This window comes from Phragmites australis, chromosome 3, assembly GCF_958298935.1.
Source record: "Phragmites australis chromosome 3, lpPhrAust1.1, whole genome shotgun sequence".
NCBI classification, from domain to species: domain Eukaryota; kingdom Viridiplantae; phylum Streptophyta; class Magnoliopsida; order Poales; family Poaceae; genus Phragmites; species Phragmites australis.
Window position 1 is genome coordinate 25,020,647 of NC_084923.1, and position 17,967 is coordinate 25,038,613.

At 41.6% G+C, this 17,967-nt stretch overlaps 1 protein-coding gene across 3 annotated transcripts; it reads left to right on the plus strand.

The window, feature by feature from the left end:
- Positions 1-1,196: 1,196 nt before the first annotated feature.
- Positions 1,197-16,973, plus strand: LOC133912719 (membrane-anchored ubiquitin-fold protein 1). Of its 3 annotated transcripts, none has more exons than XM_062355605.1 (4): positions 1,197-1,585; positions 1,667-1,849; positions 16,435-16,602; positions 16,686-16,973. In XM_062355605.1, the coding sequence occupies exons 2-4, from the start codon at positions 1,717-1,719 to the stop codon at positions 16,739-16,741; spliced, it is 357 nt and encodes a 118-aa protein (XP_062211589.1). In that variant the 5' UTR covers positions 1,197-1,585; positions 1,667-1,716; the 3' UTR covers positions 16,742-16,973. The 3 variants fall into 3 exon arrangements, with proteins under 3 accessions (XP_062211589.1, XP_062211590.1, XP_062211588.1); XM_062355606.1 differs by having other exon boundaries at positions 1,197-1,561; positions 1,666-1,849; XM_062355604.1 differs by having other exon boundaries at positions 1,198-1,602.
- The last annotated feature ends 994 nt before the right edge of the window (positions 16,974-17,967 follow it).

The following is a 17,967-nucleotide window of genomic DNA, read 5'->3' on the forward strand; positions in this document are numbered from 1 at the left end:
GGATGTTATCGTGCCAAGTCGGAACGAGACATCTTCAAGTGTTGGCACCATCTCCTTGCACGGGGAGATGGAACATGTGCATCTCCAGCGTCCACCTATTCACCAGCGCAACAAGCAGGGCTCGATCAAAATTGAATCATTGTGCAAACTCTAATCGCCCGAGCTCCGCGTCTGCCTCAACAAGCTTACTGAGCGAGAGAAACCCAACCCCGCGCAACTTGCAAACAAAATAGATGTAAGTCAGAGTACCTCATGAACACTAGAAGCACATGATGGGAATGAATTGCAAATCTGGGGGTCCAACACTCGTTATCCTCATGAGCTCGTCCAAAAACTGTGGTCGGAGTACCGGGAGTTCAACCGCCTTAACAGTGATTAGGTACAACGGTGTATGTCATCCATGCGTGGGTCAAGTAGCTCTAAGTGGTTAGCAGTCATACCTACCCACGATCATTGCTATAAAAAACTATAACTAATAACAATACAACTGTACCTAAAAAAACATACATCCAACAACCTCAAAACCTAGGTATAAAAGTAGCTCTATGTTGTCCAAAAAGCTATATCTAATAACAGTACAACTACTTCTATAAAATCTAGTTATAAAGAGTTACAAGTATATAAAAAATGTTGGTATAAAAAGTTACAACTATCCGACATGGATGCCACTGTGGACTCGTCGACTGTTGGAACTGACACGACATGTTGCTCTTCCAACAGGTGACATGAGTTTAGAAATTTTGTTTGGTTCGTGCATAAGTTTGCTACACCTAAGATTAATCAACTGTACCTTGCCAAAAAAGTATGGCTAACAAATTCTTAGCTCCGAGTATGATAAAATTAGTCAAAAAAACTAAATGTATGACGTGTGTACCCATGAGCTAACAAAATATGATTTACCATAGTTATGATAGTCAATCAAACAATTATTTAAATATCCATGACGTGGCAAACTTAGATGCTAACTAAACATGCTCTAGTTTTGCAATTTTTCAAAATTGAAACAAATATTAGTAATTTTTTGGACTTACAAAATAAAAAGAACACGCTCTAGTTTTGCAATTTTTCAAAACTGAAGCATATATTAGTAATTTTTTGGATTTAAAAAATAAAAAATAAATAGATTCACTATATCTAGCCGAGGTGGTCATACCTTGACACTGTGTACGCTTGGGGGCCCTAGCCGCTCGAGTCCCCCGTTCCAGGACAAAACGCGGTCTAGGATGCTTGGGAGTCGAGACGAGTAGCTTTCTGGCCCCTTTCCATCCTGTCGCGCAGCGCAGGTGCTGTGCGCCTCGCCCCCTCTTTTCTCTTTTGACTCACCACCCACTCCTGCCGCTTCCATCTCCCTCCCTCCCACCCCTCCTCGTCTTCTCCTTCCACTTGCTTGATTGCTTCTCCCTCCGTTACTACCTGTTGATGTTCCTGGACTCCCATGAACCGCCCTCCGTCGGATTCTTGATCCATTCTCGGCCCAAGCAATCGGACCCTGATCAAGATTCGGAGCTTCCTGCGCGTTTCTGATAGATTTGGCTGGGCGGCGCCTTCTGTTTCGTTCTTGGTTACAAATCCATCGCACCTCCTGGTGTGCCTACTACTGTGGTATGCCTCTTCGTTTTCTGATCTCTGTTACAGTGGTGACAGGAGGAGGTGCTCTTCTTTGCAGGTCTTAGGACTTTTGGAGCATCTGAGGCCTCGGGCGGTTTGTTCCTGGAGATGTTCGGCGTCCAGGAGCAGTTCGAGATCAAGTTCCGGCTGCCGGACGGCACCGACATCGGGCCCAGGCGGTACCCGGCGGCGTCCACCGTCGCCACGCTCAAGGAGACCATCATCGCCCAGTGGCCCAAAGGTTCGTCCAACCGCGCTCTTTGCCATTTTTTCTCATCTAGTTCGTAGCAGCAGTTTGTTAGGGACCAGCGAAGACATTGGTTCTCAGCAACGGTGAGTGGCGCTGGAGCTGTGCGATTAGTATTGGCGCGGTGGTCGCTTTCTTGGGTTGGATTCTGCCCGTGGAACGGCCACCATCTTGTTTGGAATCTTGAGGTGTACAGCACTATGGCGTCGCCATCAGTAGCCAATCGAGTACTTCGAGAACCAATAATTGGGGCTTGTGTATCGGCAAAATGCCTGTCCATGTGAACCAATATTCCTGATCAACGCCATCTGTTGTTATTACTGCCAATCAGATTGTTTTACTGCTAAAATTTAGTACAGATATAGTGGGGGCTTCCCTCACCGTTTTCTGTTTTAAAAAATAAATAAATAGTACATAAGGTCGAATCAGTGTACTGACATATTTACATTGAAGTGAACCGTTCCTAATCTTTTCCGAAATGTGCATATGTGGTACAGCAAAGTGATCAAACCAAGTTAACTCTTGAGGGACAACCGAAAGGAACTTAACAAATGGAGAAGTTAGAGCTACAGGGCATCTAAAGGCGCGTGCAATGGGAGCTAGAAAGGGGGAGCTAAGAGATGTTTTTGGCATTTGGACTCGAGTCTAGGCCATTGCAGCATAAGGAGCTAGCTAAGTTTTCCTAGAGCCATAGCAAGTTGAAGCGCCGAAGCTTGCATACTAAAAAATGGCAATGGGCACACCTGCTGTAAGCTTATTTTTTGCATGAAAGGGGGACACTAGTGAGAGAGCTAGAGAGGATGGAGACAAGTTAGAGCTACAGGGCATCTAAGGGCGCGTGCAATGAGAGCTAGAAAGAGGAGCTAAGAGATATTTTTGGCATTTAGACTTGAGTCTAGGCCATTGCAGCATAAGGAGCTAGCTAAGGTTTCCTAGAGCCATAGCAAGTTGAAGCGCCGAAGCTTGCATACTAAAAAATGGCCATGGGCACACCTGCTGTAAGCTTATTTTTTGCATGAAAGGGGGACACTAGTAAGAAAGTAGAGGGGAGCTTACAGTTTAAGTAAAGAGACGAATTCCTATGAATGGAAGTATGAAGCAATGTGCCTAGGATAGTAGTTCTCTGTGATGATCTTTGCCATGGAGCAGCTGAGGAAGTACCATTGGTATAAGCAAGTGCTGCACTTTGACTCTATATCTCTCTCTCTCTCTCTCTCTCCACCATTGCCTACTGTCTGTTTTAATACTCTTTCCTACTACTCATAGTGTTGAAAATTGGTATATCAGCTCTATGAGATTGGATGTGCTGAAAACAAAATAATATGGTGGAAAGCTGCTATTGGTTGGACACAAAGTCTGATAAACTGCTGGTATGGTTTCAAATTAGGACAATACAAGGAGCGCTAGTAGTATTTAAAGTGATGAGCAAATTGCAGCGAAGGAAAAGGGCATGTCAAAATGGAGTCATATGGACTATATGTATATTCCATTCGTAGCAGGTCTCCACCATTTGGATGAAGTGTCACAGCTGAAGGAGGGTGGTTGTATAATATGGTGAACAATGGATACAAGGGTAATATAGGGCAAATCACCCTCACTTCTCCTATAGACTAGAGGTTCTGATCGATGCCAAGGGAAGATCGCCCTCTAATCGTCGGGTTTCTCCCACCGAGAAGAGGCTCTGATCTAACCATCTGGGCAAAAGCCTTTTTTCTTAATTTTCCCTGCTTAACTATTACAAACTAGACTCCTCTTTATATAGAGGCTAAAGACTCCAAAACATGCAAAAAATTATTTATAGAAAGACTAACAATAAAAGGAAGGCTAAGGATATAAAAGGACTAATAGTCCAAAACTTGTAAAAGGAAACTAATGGCAGCAATGATTTTTCCCTTTTTTTTGGGCGAAATTGGTGAAGGGTGGGCGGCAGAAGGAGTCGTGGTTTTGCTGGATGCAGGGCAACAATGGATTGGCGTGCGGTGGTGGAATTGATAGGGTAGGCAGTGGCGGGGTATTGTGCAGGAGGCAGCGGTGAGCGAACCCAAGGCAGGAGTGACAAATTTGATACCAAATATTATGGTAACGAGAGGAACTGTGGATACAAGGGTAAGATAGGGCAGATCGCCCTCTAAACCTAGGCTTCTCCCGTAGATTAGATGCTTTGATTGATGCCTAGGGCAAATATCCCTCTAATCGTCGGGCTTCTCCCACAGAGAAGAGGCTCTGATCTAACCATCTGGGCAAAAGCCTTTTTTTTTTCTGAATTCTTCTTGCTTACATATTACAAACTAGATTCCTCTTTATATAGAGGCTAAAGACTCCAAAACATGGAAAGTTTTATCTATAGAAATACTAACAATAAAAGGAAGGCTAAGGATATAAAAGTACTAACAGTCCGAAATTTGTAAAAGGAAACTAATCTGTTGATTGCTTTCCATAACATTGTAACCTCAGCTGTCAATGCAGCAACACAACCTGTTAGAAGGATAATGTCAGGACAATTTGATTGATGGTAAGTGTTTACTTTGTATAGATTGCACAAATGATAGATTGATCACACTGAGGCCCAATGGGTACTATATATAGCAGTGGCGGATCCAGGATTTTTTCGTAGGGTAGGCATCCAAATTTTTAAGATCACAAATTCGGTAAAAGAGTATAAAATTTGACAAAAGACAATGCAAATTCGGTAATTCGGTATAATATCGTAAATTTAACAATAAATCCCAAATTTGTAAAACCGCAATATAAATAGTCCAAACATGACATAAGGTCTTACATAAGTGGAAGATTACATCGTTACGATACTATTCTAGATTCTTCACTTTGCGCTTTCTCATGGCCATAAAAGACTCGATTATTTTATCCCCACTTACCTTGTAGAAGATATCTCGCTCGATATATGTGACTAAACAATCATTCAGCAACTCATCACCCATTCTATTTCTCAACTTATCTTTCAATAAACTCAATGCCGAAAATACTCTTTCAACACTTGCCGTTGTCACCGGTAGGATCAATACTAATTTAAGAAGCAAGTACACCAAGTCATAAACAACATACTTATTTGTTTCAATAAGCCTAATAGGGAGCTCACCAAAATTGTTTAGACCTTTGAATCTATCATCTTTCCTATGTCATCAATGAAGTTATCAAGTTGAAGTTCAAGTCTTATCAATTCCACACTTGAAAAGTCCTTGGGATAAAACTTATCAAGCCTAAGGACTTTATGTGCATCATAAGAATCAAAAGAATTGAAGGGATTCAAGGCCGACATGCAAATAAGTAACTCTATATTTACCTCATCAAACCGATTGTCAAGCTCTTGCCGAATTTGATCAATGACATCAATATACACTTCTCTTTTATAATAATCATCAATTGTTTGAACCGGATAAAACTATGGGGATCTTGTATGAGGGACATATCTACCATCCAATGCAGGAATATCAATGCCATAAGCAGCAGGAGACTCTTTCATGATCAATATTTTCAGCACATTAATCTCTCCTTTCATGTTACTAGCCGCATCATATCCTGTGAAGCAACTCGGTCTTGCTCCTGCTACTGAAAAAAAAATGAAGCACCAGTGCACCATGTAAACCTGCGGTCTGTATACGATAAAATGATCCAACGAAATCATGGAACTGGGGCTGCAGATGGACCGATGGTCGATGGACGTACCAGTCACCAGGTGCAGCGGATGGACCGATGGATAATGACTTGATGCCAGTCCTGATTGATGTCTTGATGGAAGTACCAGGGGAGCAAGTCAGTCCTGATTGATGCTTGATGGAAGTACCAGGGGAGCAAGTAAGCATCCGATGGATAATGAATTGATGCCAGTCCTGATTGATGTTTTGATGGAAGTACCAGGGAGCAAGTAAGCAACCGGTGGATAATGAATTGATGCCAATCCTGATTGATGCCTTGATGGAAGTACCTCGTCGGCCACCTGTTCGGCGATGGCGCTAGGCGCTGGCTGTGCTGCCTGCTGCGGACTGCGGAGCAATGGCTGGACCGATGGATTGGGCGCAGGGCGGAGCAGTGACCGCTGACAGGCTGACCACATGAGGAACGGAGGACGTGACGAGGAGGCGAGGAATCGCGATGGCACTCGATAGCGGCGTGAGGAGGCGAGGAGTCACGACGAAGAACGAAACTGCCGTGAGATTTTTTGATATTTTTTTTTACAACCGGGCTAACTAATTACTAATCGGACTGAGCTGGACTAGGGTAGTCCTATGCCTACCAGGACTACCCTGTAGGTCCGCCCCTGATATATAGAGGTACAATAGAGAAACCCTACGACTAAGAGATGACTCTAATACCCTTGACTATTATACCTTTAACACCCCCTCAAATGCAACGTGAATGCAATAACATTTCATTTGAAGAGTTGTCACTAAGCATTAGACCTAAAAAATGATACATCCGAAATTCGATAGCAAAGATGTCGTCAAAGCATGCAACTCTTGAACAATGTCGATGTACGAAACTATCTCCTCCACAAGAGGGTACTGACTTCATGACCCGTACTTCAACACATACCTCAAATATGAATCTTGCTTTGGAGACTTTGAACACGACGAGGATAGTGAGATGTGACAAATCAAGCCGAAGGGATAATAGAGAAGTTACTACTGCAAGACGGCAAACAATGAGACAAAATCGTGATGACGACGAAGGGGGTCATTGGTCATGATGTGTAGCAAGACAGTACGAAAGGACTGAGAAGGTAAGGTCACATCAACGATGGCGATGATGGGGTTAGCCAAATCAACGGGACTTAGCTGATCACAGATAAAAGGAGGCAAATGTTTGATTGACAGAATTTGTGGATATGCATGGCTAAGACGAACTGAAGGAGTGCAACAGACTTGGATGGACATAACAAAAACAAAGACTGATTAAGATACCAGCAACAGCATGCAACTAGGATATGGATAGCAACAACGAAGACAACCTTGAAGCGGCAAGCAACAACCATTAGTAGGGATGGACATAGCGGAAACATGACTCAACATACTAGAGCTACTAGAAAAAAAATGAATTGGACTTAGTGGACTATAGCAACAAAAGGGAATTGTGAAATATAGAACCAGAGTGGGGAGGCGAGATGGAGGTCGATGATGTGCTTCTTGGCCCCGATGCCACTGTCGTCGAGCTCCAAGACACAATTTCATGTGGTCACAATCTAGTTTGTTAAGGAAATGGATGCGACCCTAAGACTGGGCATGAACCCAGGTGTCGTTCTCCCACCTGCACTCCCTGTGGGTCTAGGCCCCCATCTTCAACAAGTAGGTATCCATCGAACTCGAAGACGTGCGGGGTTGAACGCCAACGGCTGACAGCAGATAGATGAGACAGCGGGCAGGTGGACAACAGGCTGGCGATCCGTGACGGAGCCCGACGTAGGGCGGCATGTACGGCACACAATGGAGGGTGGCCGCGACGGATGGCGACAAAGGGTGGATCTGGCATGAAGATGACGTGAGACGGATCCTGCGGAGATGGGTGACGCGCATTAGGCAGGTGAATCCCAGCGGCGCGTTAGACGACGGATGACTGATGTGTCGTGATGGAGGACAGAGAGTTGATGACAACTAGAGGACTGACAGCTGGAGAAGATTCGTGACGGTGGAAGGTGTTAGTCGCTGAATTCTTACTCTTGGTAGTAGCTGAATTCTTACTCTCATCGAGAGAAGATGACACTAGGAGTTGGGGCAATTTTTTCTTTATTTCTCACACAAAATGCCATACCAACCTGAGGGGTTGGGGATACATATTTATAGGCCCATGGCCAGCCAAGCATATGCCAAGATGCTAGTCTAAGATGCTAGTCTAAGATGCTGTCCTAGATGCTGTCCTCTAGTCTAAGATGCTAGTCTAAGATGCTGTCCTAGATGCTGTCCTCTAGTCTAAGATGCTGTCCTAGATGCTGTCCTAGTGTCCTAGATGCTGTCCTAAAGCATATGGGCAGCAAGACCACCATGTGGCAGCCCCACAAAGACCATGCAGCAGCCCCACAAAGACCATGTGCTGCACAAGGACTTATCCCATCAGAAGGCGGCACCATGACAGACGAATGGTGGCGGATGGTGGTTCAGAGCACCTGCAATGGACGAGCGGATGAAGGATGGTCGCGACAGCGGCCAAATGCGCGCCGATGAGCCTCGATGTGAACGATCGAAGACAAACAAAGACAGGATGGCAATGACAACAAGATGGATCGTGGTGGATTAGACCTAACCCTAACCCTGACCAGGTTCTGATACCATGTTAACTTTGTATAGATTGCACAAATGATAGATTGATCACACTAAGTCCCAGTGGGCACTACGTATAGAGGTATAGGAGAGAAGCTCTAAGATTAGGAGATGACTCTAATACCCTTGACTATTATACCCTTAATAGCAAGTTCTGCCAAAGTGTTCATTCTTTTCTTAAGGGGAAAAAAGAACAATTGTGCTTGAGGCAATTTGAGAAATTTGAACTTCTCTATGATCTTGTGGAGCTATGTCGCAATAATAAGAGGTGATTGAGGGTACCAAGGCACTGATTCTCTTAATGGGATTGACTCAGGCTGATTAATGACAAACTGTTGCCCAAGGATTTAGAAATGAACAATGATATTGAGAAAGCAGGCAGAAGAGCTCGAGTCACCGTGTACTCACCCCTAATAATACCCAACATATATACACTTCACAACTAAGAGCTGTATGCTTGTCAATTCAGGACGTGTTGACGACAGCAACTAGTGAGTACTCTTGTGAATGTTTTGAATGTTTTCAGTATAGATATAAAGCTGATGCACTCTAGACTACCAATTGCATGATGTCATGTGAAAACACATCATCTTTAGGGGCACTAAACTACTATTGCAACAACAGGAATATATGCTAGTTTCTTCAAAGTATTAACAAGTATCTTCGTCATAATTATTTCTTTAGAAATTTTAGGTATGTGGTTGTTACAAATTTATTATGTATCAAGTCAACAAGACAAAACTAGTATGACCAGATTGACCTGCTTATATGTATCTGTATATTGCAGAATACTTAAACTGAGCTATTTGGGCATGTCTTATTCATGCAACATTCAACAATTAAGACATCACGAATTTTCAAATGTGACATGGATATAGTCTCGTGACCAGTTCGTCAAGAGCTTGCTATAGACCAACTTGTGCCTTCTCGAATTGGTGCTAAACCAGTTTATGCAGTTGTAATACTTGATTGGAATGATTTGAAAGCCAATACTCAACCCGAAGTCATCTGGGAGCTTTTTTGAGACCATATAAAGCACGGCGAAGACGAAAAACATATCCTGAAGGAACATCAACATCCGTGGGTGGTTGCATATAAACTTCCTCATGCAAATCAGCATGAAGAAAAGCATTCTTAACATTCATATGAGAAATAGTCCAGGAACAAGCAACAAGCACTGCAATCAATGTATGAATTGTGGTCATGTGAGGAACATGAGCAAATGCCTCATCATAATCTCGATTCTTAGTTTGCTAAAAACCTCTAGCAACGAGACGAGATTTGTGCCTCTCAATGGAATAGTTGTAGATGTGATAGATGGAATATGTGGTGAAGGAGTTGAATCCAAAGCAGGAGTGGTTGCGATGAGGAGATGGATCAGAAATAGTTGGGGTTGAAATCGAATCAGAGGTGGGTGGGATGGAAGAAGTAGGCGTAGGGTAAGGAGATGGAATAGGGATATCATCGTTAGATAAAAGAGGAGGAAGACATAGCAAGGAAGTGGACTCTGTGGGAGAGGATGAGGGCTGAGTGGAGGGGTTATAAAAGAAATGACGGTACTCAACAAAAGTCACATCACGAGAGATACGCATGCGACGCGAGGAAGGAGCATAGCAACGATAACCCTAATGCTCATAATTATATCTAAGAAAAACACACTCAACTGGCTAGACAGTCAACTTAGTCCGCTCACGTGGTGCAGGCAGAACATAATATGTAGATCCGAAACCTAAAGATGATCATAGATAGGAGTACAAAAGGAGACTCATCAGGGCATTTTCCAGCCAACTTTGAAGACAACTGTCGGCTAATAAGATAAATGGTTGTAAAAACAATTCCCTAGAAATAAGAAGGAACAAAAAATGCAATGAGTGTGCGAGTAGTCTCTAAGATGGCGATGTTTGTGTTCAATAATGCCATTATGAGCATGAGCCCCAGGGCATCAAGAGTGCCCTCAGAGGTGAGAAACTGACAAAAAATAGAAGAAAGATAATGTCATGGGTTAAGATCCAGCCCATGGCCCAATTAGGCCGACCGGCTCAAAAGCCCACCGCCTGCCACCACATTATTGATCATCGACGTATCTGTTGGCATAAAAAATGGATCCTCGCGCCAACACACGAGCACCTCGTGTGCAATCCGTAGCACCACGCGCAGAGTGTTCAGCAACGGAGATAACTATTGCGCTTTCGCGGCAACGAGCGACCGATTTACGAGCAAACCGGCAAAAGATAACTAACCCGACAAGCAGCACCTGGGAAGCCTAGTTTGGCATTACGACGACGGATTTTCGTCAACAAATTGCACCCGGGAGGGACCCGTCAGGGCACGGTTAGCCGGCGGCTTTTCCTTGGTCGTCGAGATTAAGAACGAGTAGCAGTAGGAGGAGGAAGAAGGAGGAACATGACTACAGGACCTATGCAAAAGATGAAAGATAATGTAAATTATGTTTGATTGATTGGTTGATGTCCTCAATCAGTCATGACCCTCTCATATTTAAAGAGCAGCAGGTCTTAGTTGTAAGAGATCAGGACTCTTAATTCAAACCGAACAAGACTTACATATATAATTCGACTATGCCTACATGATCTCTGAACTTTCTATAACAAACATATATTTCCTATTTGAACATGTAAAATTCTCATATATCTACTCGAATATGCTTTAATGTAGTTCGGACTTCTTAGATTCGACCAACTCTTCCATCTGTCCGGAGATCAATTGTAAGAACAAACCATGATCACTGTTCACTTGGTCATTGATCGTGACCATTGATCGTGTTCACTGGTCCGAAATCACTATTTATTGGTCTAAAATCACTGTTCACTGGTTGAAGGTTACTGGGAGAACACTTTCATGCGCAATAATCATGAACAACTTATTATTTATTTCCAGCCATCACTTAAACGATGATAAATGATATGTCGGCTACGTATGCTCTTAGGACGATGATAAATAAACATTGGCCATATATGTTATGGTTTCCTAATAATGTTTCTAATACGGCCGTAAGAGCCGATACTGTGTACCTTGCTTTGGCAATGTCTGACTAAACTGTAAAAATTTATAAAACGGCATCCAAGGATCACACCAAAACCAAGGAGAATAATCAAACATACCTGGGCATAGTTTCCACGATGAGGACATCGGTGGAACAGGTAATAAACACAAATGATGCGGCTGCCAAAGGTTTTGATGATCATGTTCAAACCTGTGATTTTGTAGTTGTTTCTTAGATTCCTTCGCCTTCAAATTTACATCCGGTGTAGTTCTAGCAATGGATGATTGAACACTACCTTTAGTTTGAACTTGTGTGCTGCCTTTAGGAACCCACATCTTCTTCTCTTCTTGTAACTAACCACATGAAGGCCATGCTATCGATTAGTCACATCAATTGTCTTCTCACTTTATTGCTTTTAACCTGAACTGGAACACATGCATTTGGCTGCATCATTTATCATTGAGCTGCTGAACCTTTTGTTTTTGCTAAGCCTAACATCAATAATTCGTCTTCTATATGTTGCTTTTCCTTGTCGCATAGTAATGCAGGAGCATGAACCAGATGTGTGTTTGGCTTGATCACATGAAGCATGTGCACGTTTATCAGTTACCGACATAGCTCTTTCAAATGAATTCACACTTATCAGCTCCTTTGGTACAATAGTAAGCTTCTCATCTCTTGAAGGCAAATCTGAACTCTTATCCTTGTTACCATCCCTTTTAATACGATAAACTTGTTTGATCACTTTCCTCCTTTGATCTCCGGACCGATTCCTTTGATCAAAATGATCATCTTTAGGATGAGATAGTCTATCAAACACTGGTGGCCTAGGTGCCGCCTGCCCTGGATGGAATGACTCAAAAGGCATCGGAGGTGGCGTCCATGGACTATAGCAGCCTTACGACAAACAAGGAGGAAATACCATAGGAAGAGATCTCCATGTCATAGGCATTGGTGGCCCAAAAGGAGGATACGGCGCTGCTGCATGAAAACCTTCCCATCGTCGATCTCGACCACCAAACTCATATTTTGGAGGTGCTCTCGGCTGCTTAAAATTATCAAACCGACCAGTAGCATTCGGGCCAGCTTTCTCCTCTCATATTTAGCTAGAAGTTATTTGAATGTCACCTTTGGCTTTGCATTTGGTACAACTCTAGCAGTTGATGTTTGAACCTTAACCTTAGCTTTAACATTATGAATATCTTTAGGGATCCAAACCATCTTCTTATTGTTGCCTATAATATTGCTAGCTTTACTAGTTCTATCATTATTAATCTTGCTAACTACTGCGACCTTCTTGTCTTTTGTTGTATCAGTATGTTTTGGCCGAATCAACACTTTCTTGTTTTCATTACCAGTCATGCTTATAGGGAGAGATTGCTTATCTACTTTATGTCCCCTGTCTCTATATGGTTTGCAAACTTCAATCGACCTTCACTAATAGCCAATTGTACTTGCCAGCGAAACACATTGCAATCATTAGCAGTATGAGTAAATAAATTATGCCATTTGCAATATGTACGCTGTCCTAATTCTTCACATGAAGGTATAACATGATGGCCAAGTAATCTAATATGTTTCTTTTATAATAAACTATCAAAAATCTGATCACACATGTTAAAATCAAATGTATAATTTTTCTTTCTTAGCTGATTCGTTTGCGGAGATGGTTTCAAAGCTAAACAAGCAGATTGTTCAGATTTGATATTAACTCACTCGGCTACACATTTACTTGTATTCATCATGTCCGATATCTTAGAGTTATCTTCTACTATATTAATATCAGACTCTTCAAATTTCAGCCTCGATCTTGTATCTCTAAATCCAAAATAATCATAAAACTTATGCTCCATTTGTGACCAAGTGTAGACTGAGTGTAGAACAAGTAAAGTAATCAATATAAATATACTACCTAGCGAAGATGATGATAGGAATAATCTTAACTTGAATGTATTACCAATATCGGCCTTCCTATATGACATAATAACTTGGCCGACGAATCCTCTAGTGATTCTACTATCTTTACTTGTGAATTTTGCAAGTTCTTGCACTTTAAAACCCCGCGAGTACGGAACCGTATTACCATGATCATTAAGCAACTGTTTGTATGCAATAGTAATCGGCTTTTTGATATTCATGCTTGAACCTAATTGTTTGCTTACATTACCCTCTTTACCCAATCTTTCATAATCATAAAGCATAGAGTCTATAATATCAAATTGGGAAGCAGATAACGTAATTTCAGATCGTACCTCTTTTAGCAGGACATCAATGGGTGGAATCTTATTTATCTTAATGACACCTTGCTTTGTCTTCTGATAGCACGAAAGTAGCTCATTCCGATGTTTTTGCAATTTTGCTTCAATCGTGCTATTACCTTCTTCAGATAATTCATTAAGCGTAGATTTGTTGCCACTATTTACATCAGATATGACCGAAACAGCTTTATTTCAGTCTTGATCATCAATTGTTTTAGCACGAAATTCAGATGGTAGCACCATAGCTTCCTTTATCTCCAGCATAGCCATCAATTCAACAGTAGCTAGCTTTTGTTCTTTATTTTCAATTACAACCGGCTTTTCTTTTTCTAAAACCGACTCTGACTGCACATATGAATTATAGGAACTCACAATTCCACACTGAATCAATTAATCATTTCCTACCTTTAGACCCTAAAAATGTTTCACATATCCTACGTGTTTCATCTCTGCTCATGTAAGGTTGTCCCCCGATACTTTTAGGCCCTATATGTTGCTCGGCTGTGAGCCGAGTAGACACAGAATCAATTGTTGTTCTGGGCTAAAAATATATGGCTTTAGGGTATCACAAGAATACGATATTGTGGACTATACATATGATGTATCTTGTTAGGGAACATTAAAATAAGTTTCTGGCAATGAATTAAAAGGAATATCAAAAATTTGGGGTTGTGTGGGAGATACACTATGTTACAGTATTGTATGGAGGTACATGCATACTTGCTGAATTCTCATCTATTCGGCTATAATCATCAGTGGCGTACGGAGCCGAATTATATGCATTAGGTGTTGCATATGGTGCTGAAAAAACATAGGGTGTAACCTCCGTTTTAGTGACATATAGTGTAGCATATGCTGGTTCAATATAATTGGCTGAATGATCACAAGGAATAGCCTCTAAGGAACTGCCTCTATTTGTACTGGTCCTTTGAGTAGCTGTCAGAACACTGTGAGGTACTAACATTGGAGTAGGCTTTAGCGAACGAAGAGGAATCTCTTCAACGATCAAAGCAGACAATACATCTGCATACGAAAAGACTCAAAACTCTAAGCGTAGTCCATGGCAAAAATGGTACATAAGGAACTTCTCATTGTTCTTCTGGTTACAACAACATGAACATCCTTCAGTACACTGAGTTACCATTGAGAGCAACGGCCCCATCAAATAATCAAATCCAGTGCAGTACTCATCTATTGTCAGATCATTCTACTGAATGCCATGAAGTCTTGTCATCAGAGTATGCAAGAGAACTCTATTTTGAACATATCGGCGCCGCAAATAGTCTCACATTTCCTTAGCTATCTTGTGATGCTCAATACTCATAATAAAAGATTCCTTCATACTGGTGACAATAGCACTCATTACACTTCCATCATCATTATGTTAATTCTCGACTTCAGTAGCACTAGAGCCATCCTTTGACTTGTCAATAGGTGGATCATCAATCAGGTTAGATGTCAGAGCATAGCCTCTCAACACAGTTTTCACAAAGAAAGTCCATTCTCGAAAATTATGGCCATCAAGCTTAATAGGAATAGCAATTGGACTCGGTTGTGACATATTGGAAACAAACAGCACCACAAACACAGAAGCGATGGGCAAAGTCAAGTAGTTACCATACTGAAACAACTTGATCAACAGTAGAGAGATATCAACTGAGCAGCAACGGAAAAGTACCGATGATAGGGCGACCTAGAGATGGACACTACAACAGCCGGCGGCCTAGCTATGTCTGGTGCATATGCTGGACACGGAGCACAGTGCGACGACGACAATGACGGGCTAGTGAAGAGGTCGGATGGCGACCACGGCTGATGCGACGCGATGCGATGGGCGAACAACAACAATTGTTGAATCTTCGAAAAACTGGATGAAGGACGGCTGCAACAGCGGCTAGATGCGTGACAACGAGCCGCAACGAGGAAGGTCACTACAGGCAGTCGCAACGAGCGACAAGGACGGACGCAATAGAGAGCCGCGTCGATGGACTTCGCGACAGGAGTGGCCACAATGGGCAGCCGCAACATGCGACAGGGGTGACAACAACGGGGACAATCGCGACGGGAATGACGGTGTAAAAAAATTGGTGATCGTGGATAGTGGATTAGTCTAAACCTAACCCTAAACCTTTTAGATTCTATGTTACCCTGACTGAAATTATGGGAAGAAAAAGATAGACCATCCATTAGCTTTGATGTCAATATATAGATCCCTCATGGGCCAATATGGGCCTAAAGTATATGGGCCAAAATATATACTTAACACCTCCTATGCCCTTCCCCTTCACATTGCTCTTTCCCAAACCCACCACACACCACAGCTCCTGGACGCAAGCCAGGGCCAAAGCCACGCCATCAGACACAATTACCTGATCAGATCCTTGGGCCGTGACATGTACCTTATTCCTTTTTTTTTAATTATTGTTAAATAATTCATTTGGTTGCTAGCAGTTGTTGAACTAGGCTTTTAAGTTTTAACATTGAATGATGTGGATGAACAATGTTTGCCCATTTGATTGATATCCTGTGGTGCTTAGTATATCATTTAGTGACATAGATATATTTGCAGGCCTACTTATTTTACCAGCGCTCAGGACACTTCTGCCTTTTCAATGCCTGAGATAACCTTATGTGGTCATTTTGATGAATGAATCATCTCACAACAGGTTCTTATGATACAGTAGGGAAGGGGTAGCAGAATAAGGTGTTCTTTTTACACGTAGTTAGAAATTGTGCAGTGACGTAATGAACTCATTGATAAAGTTCCATTTCTGGAGGGATCATGCTACTAATATGTTAATTGAATAACATCTTGAGCTATTCTTACATCTCTGGGACAATATTAGATAGGGAACAACCCAATGGTTCTCTTCATTTCCTTTAGAGCAATTCAACTTAAATATAGTTGATCAAGTGCCGTGTTGCTATATACCAAATGTTATTTACTTGCCATGAATACTGTTGGTGTCTTATTCTACTAAGCTGTTTTGTAACATTCCTAATTTTCCTAACAACTGGAAGATGCACTTGTTAAATTTGCACTCCCAACAGATAAAGAAAAAGGTCCGCGGACTGTGAACGACCTTAAGCTTATTAATGCTGGGAAGATATTGGAGAACAACCAAACCCTATCAGAATGCAAAAGCCCAATTTGCGACTTCTCTGGGATGACAACTATGCATGTAGTAGTCCGTGCACCAACTTCAGGCAAACAGTCTGGTAATTGTTCTATCCGGTGCAAGGTGATGTAGTTTTTCTTGCATATCCTTTAGATTAACATGTGCCCCTTCTGCTGGTAACAGATAAAAGAGCAGCCAAGAATGCAAAAGATGTCAGGTGTGGTTGTGCCATCATGTAGCAGTTTTGTGAATAGTAGCATTAAAAAAGGATGATGTGTCTATTTAAGTTCCTTCCCTTGTTTTCGCTCTTGCTAGAGTGTTGTATTATGTTTGAGGCGCTTTCTATTCCCATCTTCTTTTGATGTATTGAGAACTGTCGGCAGTTATTTGCTCCCAACCTTGAGTTGCATCAAGTACAAAGTTTGGATGCAAATCGTTTAGTATCTAAATTACTAGATCCATGTTATCCAACTTTGCATGCGTCACGAGTCTCTTCTGTTTGCTCCTTCTGTCACTTGTGTTTAATGTAAACCTGTCAAATTAGATGAACTTTTGGGAGCGACGTATCAACCAATCGGTTTCTACTGTTTGCTACTCAAACAATTGTAATCTTGAAAGTGATGTTACTCATATCATATTGCTCAATTCTCTCAGTTTCAATGGTATTATGATATTACTGGTCGTCATATATTCATATTTGAAATCAGTCATTGCCTATTGATCTCATTCTGCATCAAGCACCGTAAGAATGTATCAGGTGATACGCTTCAACGAGTATTGTTTAGTTGAATTGTTTCAGGCGTTGCTTGAGTAACTACCCATCTAGTAACAACAGTAGTGCCTTCGGATATATACATATTGGACACATAAAAATGATACATAAAGATTTATCTCATAAAGTACTTTCATAATATTATAATATTATTAGGTTTTCTAACTATATTAATAAGTATTTTTTTTTGAAAACTACATGTAAGTTTGCAAAACTATCACAAAGTTCTGTCAGGAGTTCCGTCGTGAATCTACAACTTCAGTGTCCTTGTATCACAAAACTACAAATTAAAAAGCTGTATCAGAAAAAAAATACTATTGATTTACAAGCTGAAACGTTTTCTTTACGGTAGCATTAATTAGACCACGCAGTCTACCTATCTTCATTGTATGGTACTATGTTCTGTATTTTCTGTGTTGACTTCGGTAAATTGTTTACAGTGCGTGCATGTATGCAATGGTCTTTGGTTTTTTACACTTTTTCTTTTTTGCTGTGCGTTTGTTTGGAGAGAATTGATAGAAGGGAATAAGAGATTTGAACCTTGTTCCTACACGATCTGATCAAATCGATTAGGCACTTGCCATCTATCTTTATTGTTCAACTCTATAATGAAAAGATGAAAAAACAAAAAAAAAAGCTCTGCACTTCCATCTCTTGTTGGGGCTTCACAATTACTAGCCAATATTTCTCTTA